This window comes from Helianthus annuus, chromosome 1 (assembly GCF_002127325.2).
Source record: "Helianthus annuus cultivar XRQ/B chromosome 1, HanXRQr2.0-SUNRISE, whole genome shotgun sequence".
Classification (NCBI taxonomy): domain Eukaryota; kingdom Viridiplantae; phylum Streptophyta; class Magnoliopsida; order Asterales; family Asteraceae; genus Helianthus; species Helianthus annuus.
In genome coordinates, this window is record NC_035433.2 from 33,004,988 (window position 1) to 33,016,567 (window position 11,580).

The following is an 11,580-nucleotide window of genomic DNA, read 5'->3' on the forward strand; positions in this document are numbered from 1 at the left end:
CTTCAAACAAAAAGATTCTTTTCTTATTTTAGGTAAGGCAATTTCGAATAGCTGTTTGTTTTGCCATGACTATCAACAAAAGCCAAGGTCAATAACTTTCTATGGTTGGTTTGTACTTGAAATAACCGGTTTTCACTCATGGTCAGTTGTATGTCGCGTTAGAGATGGTGTTAAACTGCTAATATTAGACAAAGATGGGAAGCCTACAGATAAAACATCAAATGTGATGTATAAAGAAGTCTTTAATGACTTGTGATTTTTACGTTACTTCCTTTTTTTCAATTCATCGTAGTTTACTAATTTCATTAGTACTTGGACGTTTATTTCCACCAAAGGATTATTTCAACAATCTGAAGTTATATATTTGTATTAGTCCACCCGCGAAATTCGTGGAGAAATAGAAATTTGTGTTTCTGGTGGTAACGACCACATACGAAGAATGTCGAGGAAGAGATCAGACTGAGACAGTAAGAATCTCCAACGTGGCACCCACCCGTCAAAGAGACCATTAGAAAATCTCTTATACGTTGATAATATATATTCTTATCTACCAAGGACTGGACTGGACTGGTCTTGTGATGTTCATATCAAACAGCTTAACACAGTGAACAAAACCTGAGCGAGGGCACGGTGTGGTCAGCAAACATTATGATCAAGAAAGCCTGACAAAGGAACCACCGAATTTGGAACAACAGAAATCTCAAATCACCAGTTAAGGAGTCGAGACATTTAATACAGACTAAACTACGACTGACTGACTTCTCATCACTAATTGTCAACACCACAAGATTATCTCCACTGTACAACTCCCATAAAACGTGGTACAACCTTGTTCCAGTTAAATCACTTCTTTTGGCGCTTGTGTTCCGCCTGAAAAACATCCAAGAAATACAATTAAAATGACAACTTACCAGCATTCTCTGGCCAAAAATCGGATTGTTTGGGTTGGATGTGGGTTAAACTTGATTCCATATGACAAATATTAGTACACATCAAAAACTGCTTGGTCGGGTTGGAAAATATCACAAAGTAACATTTTTAAATTTTTCTTTTTATTTTGAGTTGACCATGATTAAAAACTATTTATTACAACAATAATAAAAACTTTCAATCAATAAGTTGATCTAGAAATAAATATGGGACTACTTTTATACACTTTGACCCACTCAATTTTAAAATCTTTTAGCTTAACCCACACCCACAGACCACAAATTTCCCAAACAAACAAGTGAAGTATGCAACCATGTATCTAACACACATGCAAAAGAATAAATTGGACTGCAAAACACAAATGATACGAAATAAACTCGATTAAAATTTGCAAATACGGTCTTTGTTGGACTAAACTTGTCATTATGTGATAGTTAGAGGGTTAGTTATTAAGTCTTGCTTATTAGTCAAGGTTGGTTTAGTTTAAACCGTTAGTAGATAATTATAGTTCGTTTTTTTTATAGTTTAAACTTGCTTGAAGGTCAAGCAAGGTGTCCCTTTAATTCTTTAAATAGCAATCGAATCCTACGTATTTGTATAGAAGTTTTTCCTGTGTTTTCATTACTAATAGAAAAGCCGTCGTGGAGTATTTGACCTGTATTCTTAATCTGCTGATTACCTGCTTAAGATTCACCTTGCCATTGGGCAGACCAGATGCAGAAGTCCTACTGGGAGGCCTCTTACGATCTAAGGATGAGCACTCGTCACACGTAAAGCTATCTAGTTGCTTTGTCTGTTCAACAGTCATATTTAAACAAGCAGGATGATACCTGAAATCGACACACCAAAAATAATATATACCTATCAAGAACTGAATATTGCCTATACCCAAATCACATGGCGTATAGTCATATGTGAGGGGCATAAACGAGACGAGCCGCTCGTGAGCTAGTTGAGATCGACTCGCTAAAAGCTCAAATCAAGCCAAGCTTAAATGAGCTCGAGCCCTATCTTCACATAGCAAGCTTAACTAGACTCACGAGCCTAAACAAGCTTGTTATTTATATAAATATAATAACTTTTATGTTTTTAATAACTAATATATAACTACATAATAAATATTATTATACGTAACACTATAACCAATATATCTAAATAATATATATTTTATTATTTATAAACTTACAAATAGAGTGAATTGCAAGTTTTGTCCTTTATCTATATACCATATTTTATGCGGTGTCCTTTTGTCTTTAAAATGGACGAGTTTCGTACTTATTGTTTTAAAATCTTACACGGTATGTCCTTTGGCCCTAACCCGGTTAACTTTAATCGTTAAATTTGACCATGAGGGTAATTTTGTCAATCTCACAAATTTAATTTTCTTTTGTTAAAATAAAATCAAAATTTCATTATCACCAATCTTTTTCACTCTCTGCTCCATCTCTCTGTAATCTCTACTCTCTCTACCATATCTCTCTCCTGCAAACTCAGACCACCACCACCAACCACCCCTCTTTTATTACTTCGCCACCTGCCACCTACCACCACCCCTCTTTTCTACAAATTCCACCATTGCCACCACAAATACCCATAAACACAGACTTTTCTTATTGTTAAAAACCAAGAGAAAGAGTGAGATGGAGAGAGAAGGCAGAAGAGAGGGAGAGAGAGATAAGTTTAGAGATGGAGAATTAAAGAGATAGAGAGAATGGAAGTGAGAGGTTAGAGAGAGAGAAACGCATAAAGGGAGGGGCAACTCCGGTGGCCGACGGCTGTCCAACATGGCGCTTGAACAAAACGCAGATCGAAGGTTTAGGGCATGGTAAACCACGTGGTGGTGTTTGTTTGCTTGGTTGTGAGGCGGTGTTGGCTTCATTGGTGTCCAGACTCGACAAAGATGATGACAGATGGTGATGTTGTGGGTGTAACGATGGGGTGACAATGGTGGCCATGTGGAGCGGTAATAACGACATGGTTGAAGGAGACAACAATGATGGTTTTGATTGAAGGTGATGACGCTGGTGGTGAACGGTGATTCCGGCGGTGAATAGTGATGGTGGTGGGTTGCATTTGTGGTGGTGCTTTTATGGTGGTTGTATAGTTGCTGGTTAATGGTGGTGAACTAGGGTTTGGGTTGGTATTAATTGGGGGAAAATGGAAAGGGTAGAGAAAATGATTGATATGCCCTCATGTGACTTGCATGTGATGTCTTTTAACAGCAAAATTTAACTGGGTTAGGGCCAAAGAGCATACCGTGCAAGATTTTGAAAAAATCAAATACAAAACTCGTCAAAGGACACTGTCTGAAATGTGGTATATAGATAAAGAACAAAATTTGCAATTCACTCCTTACAAAGACATATGAATTAACTATATATGTATATCAATAATATATTTAAATAGTTATTTAACAATAAACGAGACAAGCCCGAGCCGAGCCCGAGCTTGAAAATTTATTGACGAGCCGAGCTCGAGCTCTCCTAAGTTAAACAAGCAGAGCTTGAGTTTAGACTCTTAGCCGACATACTTTAGGGACTATATTTGTATTATAGACATAGTTTATATTTACTTGTAATTAAGTGATACATCTCTTCCTAAATTAGTGGTAGGGTTTGCTTTGTGTTGTTCCCTATATAAAGGGCTCTTGTGATTGTATTTGATCATCAGAAAATATTTTACCATTGAAATCTTTTATGGTATCAGAGCTACGGTTCTAATTATCCTTTCTTTCTCCTCCTTTTCTTCCCTACCCTACCCGATACAACAGCCATATCCCTCCTCTGATTTTCAGCTGATCCCATGGCCAAATCAAACCTGCGGATTCCGATGGCAGCTCTTCTTCTGCCAAACACCAATCTCTTCACCCCGCATATTCCATATCCAATATTCAAACCAAGATCCGAACACTAGACGGATCTAAAGTAACCTACTCCTCTTAGGTGAAACCTTTTAAAGTTCCATGCCATTGTGATAGGAATTGATATTAATCGAAGCTTAAAACATATAACAATGGTGGAAATGATGAAGATGATCCAAAAGGATCTACAAGAAAAAGATAACAACCACAAGTGGTCCCAGGGCTATGCCCTTCTCATGCACATGGCAATGAGCCTTAACAACTAACCAATTCTCTTCCCCCTTTCTAAAATGACTAATGCCTTATTTATAGAAGTAGTAATTACACTAACCCCCCTTCACAATTACAATATACTATTAAGTAAGCAATTTCTATCAAGTTCCTATCACATTGCATATAAGGTTTCGCATCACCTTGATGACACCCCAGCCCCGGAAGAAATCGATCCAACCTATGAGTCCTGTAAAGAATTGGACGCTCTCGTGTCTCAATGGATCTACAGCACAACGTCCGATGATCTTCTCACACGGGTTCTTGATACGGAAGCAACGGCGCGATCCACTTGGCTCAAACTGGAAAAGATTTTCTTAAGCAACAAGCAAGCAAAACACGCTGCCCTTGAGACCCATTTCGTCAATCTTACGCTTGCTGCCTGCACTTCGGTGGATGATTATTGTCAGCAACTTAAAGAACTTGTCAACCAACTCATCGATGTCGATCAACCGGTCACTGAAAAAAGTCTCGTACTCCAGCTTGTTCGAGGTTTGTCTCCTGATTTTGATACCACTGCCGACTGGGACTTGGCCCAAACCATGCTTGCTGATGAAGTAATCCGACTTGAGGCCAGAAAACAACAATCATCTTCGGTTCTGGTCACCCCATCTCTTGCCCCTACCCGACCGGCCGACCCAAACAGCCTGGCGCCCCAATCAACCATATCCAACAGCCCCCAACCCGTCAGCCAACTACACAGAATTTCAGCCTACCGGTCCACCGGGTTCTTTTGGCAGCCCACAATACACAGGTTTTGATGCTTTGAAAGCATCAGCTCTTAGTGCAGCATTCAATGCTATGCAACTACAGTATACAGATCCAAACTCATATATGGACACCGGGGCTGAGCAACACATTACTGATACCCGAGGTATGATCAAACATCCTAGTTCTTTTCCTGTTCACACTAAATTACTTGTTGGCAATGGCAATGTTTTACCTATTGAGGGTTCTGGTATGGGCTTTCTTCCTATTCACAACCGTACATACATCTTACCCGACATACTTTATAGTCCACAAATCATTAAAAAGCTTTTATCTGTTCGAAAATTTACCCAATGATAATAATGTTTCAATTGAATTTGACCCTTTTGGTTTTTCCTTGAAGGACCTCAAAACGGGACGCCTCCTGTCCCGCCACAATAGCACGGGCAACCTTTTATCTAGTCACTCCACCAACACTTCCGCCTTAAGCATGCTCTATCACCTCCACTTCTTTACCTTGGCATGATCGACTTGGACACCCTGGCGCTCAAGTTTTAGATCTTCTCAGTAGTCGTTTTAATTTTTCTTGTAATAAAACTCGTAGTTCTAATTTTTGCAATTCTTGTCATTTGTCGAATAGTAAACGTTTGTCATTCTATGAATCAAATTCATTTACCTTTACTCCATTCAACATTATACATTGTGATTTGTGGACTTCCCCAATTCCTAGGAAAACAGGATATAAATACTACATGGTATCAATCGATAATTTTTCACACTTTATCTAGGTTTATCCTTTAAAATATAAATCTGACACCTTCCCCACCTTTGCCAAATTTCACAAAATGATTGCCACCCAATTCAATCGTCATATCAAAACCTTCCAATGTGATTTGGGGGGGTGAATTTGACAACCATGCCTTTAAAAACTTCGCAACCCATCACTGCCTATTGTTTCTTTTTTCTTGCCCTCAAACATCTTCACAAAACGGTCGTGCTGAACGAATGATTCGTCGCCTAAACGACATCATTCATGTTTTGCTCACTCATGCCCACCTACCACCTAGTTTTTGGGTCGAAGCCTTACATACTGCAGCCTACCTTAACAATATTCTACCCACCAAACGCATTAACTTCTTCACCCCTACCTTTGCTTTACACCTTCGCCATCCGACGTATGACCACTTACGTGTCTTCGGGTGTGCTTGCTACTCCAATTCCTCGGCCACTCAACCTCGTAAACTTCACACCCGATCCGTTTGGTGCATCTTTCTCGAACATCCTCCTGATTTTCGAGGCTATCGATGCTTCGATCCCACCACGGGCAAAGTCATCATTTCCCGTCATGTTACCTTTGATGAGACCACCTTTCCTTACACCATTCCTACACCTCCTACCATCTACAATTTTCTTGACGACCTACCACCAGGCTTTACTTTTACCCGACCCACATCCCTGCCTATACCCAAACCACCTAAACTGTCCCTACACTCGACATCCCCATTCCCGATTACCTATACCCGACAACCGAGACTAGTCGTCCCTGTTCCCGCACATGCTTCTCCAGCTCAGCCGGTTCCCAGTTCCCAGATCGTCTGTTAGCCACACGGCTGCCACCACGTCAGCCTCAGCAGCCAGCCACAAGGCTGCCACGTCTACTGTCCCGGTCCCACCTGATCCTCAGCCCACCGCCCCTTCTCACACCAACACCCATCCCATGACCACCCGTTCCAAAGCTAAACACTCTTCTCACCTCCAATATCTCTCATGTCACTACTTCCTACTCCAAAGCCTTTCCCAACCCCCATTGGTTGCATGCCATGCAAGCAGAGTTTAGTGCGTTACAGGTTAATGATACTTGGGAATTGGTCCCAAGTCCGGTTGACAAACCAGTTATCCGCTGCATGTGGTTATTTCGCCACAAATTTAAATCTGATGGTTCACTTGAGAGGTATAAGGCTCGGTCAGTTGTGAACGAGACAGTGGGCATTGACTGTGATGAGACATTTTGTCCGGTTGTTAAACCGGCCACCATTCGCAGTGTGTTATCAGTTGATGTTTCCCGCTCTTGGCCTATTCACCAGCTTGATGCTAAAAACGCGTTTCTACATGGGAATTTGAACGAAACTGTTTTTATGCATCAACCACCGGGTTTCGTTGATAAACGATATCCAACGTTTGTCTGCAGGTTAAGGAAGTCGTTATATGGCCTCGAACAGGCCCCTCGTGCATGGTACACTCGGTTTGCCACATATATTTTATCGCAGGGTTTTCGAAGCAGTGCTTGTGATAATTCACTTTTTATATATAACATGGGTCCTCAGTCCTCACACAACTTACTTATTACTGTATGTTGATGACATTGTTCTCACGGCTTCGTCAGACTCGTTTTTACAGGAAATTATTCGCACACTCTCACGAGAGTTTGCTATGACAGATTTGGGAAAGTTGCGTCACTTTCCGGGTATTAAGGCCACTCGCAATCTTGGTTTTAAATTGCGTGATGCGCTCCGATGCGTTTAGTCCAAAAATCTGATGCGTGATGCGCGATGCGAGCGCATCACGTATGTGATGCGTTCTTTATAAAAAAATAGTTAAAAATTATTTATACATAAAAACTTATAAAACATACTTAAAGTAAAACAACTAACGTAATTAGAAGATAAGAGTTGTATTTTTTGGTTCAAATCAAGCATACTAAGATGTTAATTATGGAAAAAACCGAACACAGTTCATAAAATCTAGAAAAAAAGCATAAGAAAAAATGTTGCGTGCATCAGAGCGCATTATGCGAAATGTGCGCAATACTCTCGCATCACGTAAACGCATCGCATCAGCTGTTGCGATGCGCTCTCAATAGTGCATCGGGCGCCTCGCGCACTATGCGCATTATGCGCGCATTTTTAAACCAAGCTCGCAATTCCCGTGGGCTTTTCTTGGATCAAACCCAATATGCACGGGACATCATTGCTCGGGCTTCTATGTCAGCGTGTAAACCCTGCAGTACACCCGTAGACCTCTCTGCAAAATTGAATGCCACTGATGGGTCTTTATTCTCGGATCCAACTTTATACAGAAGTCTAGCCGGTGCATTACAGTACCTCACATTCACTCGTCCAGATATATCTTATGCCGTGCAGCAGGTATGTTTATTCATGCACGAGCCTCGTGACCTGCATTACGTTTTTCTTAAGCGTATCCTACGGTACTTACAACGGACACTTGATTATGGGATTCGTATTGTTAAGTCTGCCTCTCATTCGCTGGTAGCCTATTCAGATGTAGATTGGGGTGGTTGTCCAGATTCACCAAGATCGATCAGTGGTTACTGTGTTTTTCTTGGTGATAATTTAATTTCTTGGTCTTCAAAACGGCAGCCAACGGTCTCTCGTTCTAGTGCCAAAGTGGAGTATCGTGGAGTTGCCAATGCAGTGGCAGAGGCTACTTGGATTCAAAATTTATTACTTGAGCTACAGATCCCTCTGAGACAGGCTTTGGTTGTGTACTGTGACAATGTGTCGGTCGTCTATTTATCAGATAATCCAATTCAACATCATTGGACTAAACACAGTGAGATTGACATTCACTTCGTGCGGGGGAAGGTTAGAGTTCGTCACATCCGTGTGCTTCATGAACCCTCGTCTCTTCAGTACGCTGGTATATTTACCAAGGGACTCTCCAGGCAGCTATTTCAGTCTTTTGGTTCCAGTTTAAGTGTCTGTCCAGCAACCGCTCAAACTGCGGGGGAGTCTTAGCCGACATACTTTAGGGACTATATTTATATTATAGACATAGTTTACATATATCTGTAATTATGTGATATATCTTCCTAAATTAGTGGTAAGGTTTGCTTTGTATTGTTCCCTATATAAAGGGCTCTTGTGATTGTAATTGATCATCAAAAAATATTTTACCATTGAAATCTTTTATAGACGAGCTCAGGCATGGCTCGACTCGTTTACACCGGTCATATGGATGAAAAAAGGCCTAATCATTCAAACCTACCTTCAAAATACTGTGGAACAATTGCAAAATTCATGAAATTGACTTGATATCATATAATTATTTGTAAAATATGTGTCATACCAGTCTTTGCAGGCTTCACATTGTACCATCAAGTCATCAGGGTTATAGGGCATCTCGCATTTGCAATACCTTTAAAAGAGAGAATCATGAAACAATAATTGAAAGTTTCAAAAGCAAAAGTGATTTAACCAATCAACAAAGGTGGATAGTGTAAAACCAATGGTGGGCAAAATGGGTGGGTTGGGTAACGGGTTGGTCAAAACAATTCATTTTTGTATGGTTGTGTTGACCTGAAACAATTATTCTGACAAAATTTATATTTTTTAGTAAATGTTTAGTTTTTCAAATCGACCCATTATAAGCAAACAAGTCGACATTGCCACCCAGTGTTCAAAACTTACACCGCGACACGGTCAGGCGTGAAACCTCCAGTTGCAGCCTTGTACTCAAACCGACAAAAGTAGTCCTCAGGTCCCACACCGTCAAGCTTGGTGTAATTCTTAAACGTATGAACAATGCATTTATCTTCAATCGTATGAGCACTTTGAACATCATAGTGATCTGATAGAAATAATTCTTTTATTCCATGAAACTGTCTCCTTCCTCCGATTGATTCTTCAGGACGATAATACCATCTAGCTCGAACCTTCACATTTCCTTTGACATCAGCCTCAATGCTCTCAACACGAGCCACATACGGGTTTTTCTCATTCTCGGCGGATCTCATCAGCACAGAATCCCCAACTTCCAAACAATAAGAAAAAAGAAAATTAATATCTTATTTTCTTACTCATATAGAAATGTAACAAACTTAAATCAACCGATTTATGGTGATAGTTAACCTTTTCCGTAAGTCACATATTTCATGAGCCCATTTATAATAAAACAGTCAGCATGATCAAATTTAGTAACCTATATGGATTACCTAAAATCAAAAGTTTGAAAAGTTCGGGGTTTTTATCAATAGAAAATCACAAAAATGGTCATTTTGGCCCAAGTTCTTTTTACATAAAAAGCCATTTTGATCAATCTTTTAAAAACATAACCATTTGACATGATTGGGTGGAGGGTCAAATGGTCACATCTCACATCTGAAGCAAAAATAAACATTTTTATGGACATAGGTGTCATAATCTCGATGCACAAGATGGCCGCGCCATTTTCGCTTTTTTAGCCAAAAACAGCACCATTTTCGGTTTAGGACTGACTTGTCATCAGCTGACTAGTTGCTTGGTCGTGCCATTTACGATTTAAAACTCAAAACATAAATGTCGATTTTATAGCCAAAACTGCACCATTTGATATACACAAGTCTTACACTTTCATGTAATCATTCGTAACAGTCAAATGACTATTTAAGTAAAAACATAGTGATACAGTTCCAGGAGAGGCAAATAACCCAGCTGGACCCTTAACCCAAAATCGCCCCAGCCCAGTAACCAGTCAAAGACCCATCCCAGTAAGAGATAGTAGGTAGTTTGAGAAGTGGGCTGATCTAGAAATAGGAAATTCTTATGAATAGAGAGGAGTCGATGTGTATTATTATCAAATTAGGGTTCTTACCTTAAAAATGGAGATCAAGCCTATCTCGAATTTGGCTATTTATGTAATTGTTCTTTCCGTAATCAAAGTTTCGGTTTCCAGATTTTATCACATAGTTCAAAATGACCATTTTTTTGTGCTTGCGCAAATGACCTTATTCAACCTTTAAGCAACCTTAAGTCACCGTAGGTCGTCCAAATATATAAAATTATGAAGAACTAATCAACAGCTTTGCTTCAAAGAATGCTAGAAAGGTCTCACGATTCATTTAACCATGTAAAATAAGTCAATTTATTACTACAATAACTTTGTTTTGTTTATCGTTATAACATTTATCTCCATACTAATGAACTTTGTTTCATATATATAACTTTCTATTTTAGCCTTTTAGGGGCCTATTTTTACTTGCCCTAACTGAACTTTAAACAATTCGCTGCAGACTTCATTTATCATGTTCTAGATTTGACTACAGTTCATCTATTAAAAACAAATCTCACAATCCAACAGCAACACACTGCAATTCACTACTAGCACCACAAAAAAAGATGTAAATGCATGCAAATGTAACAATTTCAGACCCTAACATCTGACAAAAACTAGGGTTTTCATGTCACCAACTGCCCTAAAACAGAATCTGAGAAGATAATCGAACCAAAACATACATATTACAACAACTGTAAGAAATTGCAGGTTGAATAAGTGTGTGTATTACCTCTTACAACTTTATTGGTGCCTCTGATGGTGTAAGATTCCAAGTCTCGCTTGCCTGGTCGAGTTTTCGCCATTGGCAACAGAAAAGTGCGATCTTTGAGGTCGAAATGACTGCGATTGCGAGATTTGACGGATTTGAAGCGTTACATTAATGGTGGATTCGAAAATATAGGAGCATTGTGTTGTGTTAGTTGGTGATTCTTCGATCCCTAGCGTTACAATTTCCGTCCACGTGTTTACACCTGATGGCACCCATGTGGTTGTGGATTTGTAAAAAGACTAAATTACCACTGAAACTTTATTTACCATCATATTAGGGGCCATTTGCCAACTTCTGAATAATTAAGTACTGAGCCAATAAGTATTGAACCAGTAAAAGGTCTGAGCCATTAACATGTCTTACCAATTCAGATTAGAGGTCTTAACTATTTAGACTCTGTATAATACTTAACCATTCAGAGGCAAATGTCTGAACTATTCAGACATCTGCTCACAAAACAAACAGTCTAAACCATTAAGTGTTGAACCAGTAA

General features: G+C 39.6%; 1 protein-coding gene across 2 annotated transcripts; it reads right to left on the reverse strand.

The window, feature by feature from the left end:
* Positions 1 to 581: 581 nt before the first annotated feature.
* LOC110865049 (chromatin remodeling protein EBS) lies at positions 582 to 11,286 on the reverse strand. 2 transcript variants are annotated; one of them, XM_022114252.2, is made up of 5 exons: positions 11,049 to 11,276; positions 9,196 to 9,538; positions 8,855 to 8,923; positions 1,610 to 1,760; positions 617 to 870 (listed from the first exon to the last, which is right to left on the reverse strand). In XM_022114252.2, exons 1-5 carry the CDS (start codon positions 11,119 to 11,121, stop codon positions 844 to 846), a joined length of 663 nt encoding a protein of 220 aa, XP_021969944.1. In that variant the 5' UTR covers positions 11,122 to 11,276; the 3' UTR covers positions 617 to 843. The 2 variants fall into 2 exon arrangements, with proteins under 2 accessions (XP_021969934.1, XP_021969944.1); XM_022114242.2 differs by lacking the exon at positions 1,610 to 1,760 and having other exon boundaries at positions 582 to 870; positions 11,049 to 11,286.
* Between the last annotated feature and the right edge of the window lie 294 nt (positions 11,287 to 11,580).

Coding starts and splice junctions, on each gene's coding strand:
- LOC110865049 (XM_022114242.2), bottom strand. CDS start 11,121: ATGGCGAAAACTCGACCAGGCAAGCGAGACTTGGAATCTTACACCATC. Junction 9,539..11,048: donor CACCAATAAAGTTGTAAGAG/GTAATACACACA, acceptor ATTGTTTGGAAG/TTGGGGATTCTGTGCTGATG. Junction 871..8,854: donor TGTGAAGCCTGCAAAGACTG/GTATGACACATA, acceptor GATGTTTTTCAG/GCGGAACACAAGCGCCAAAA.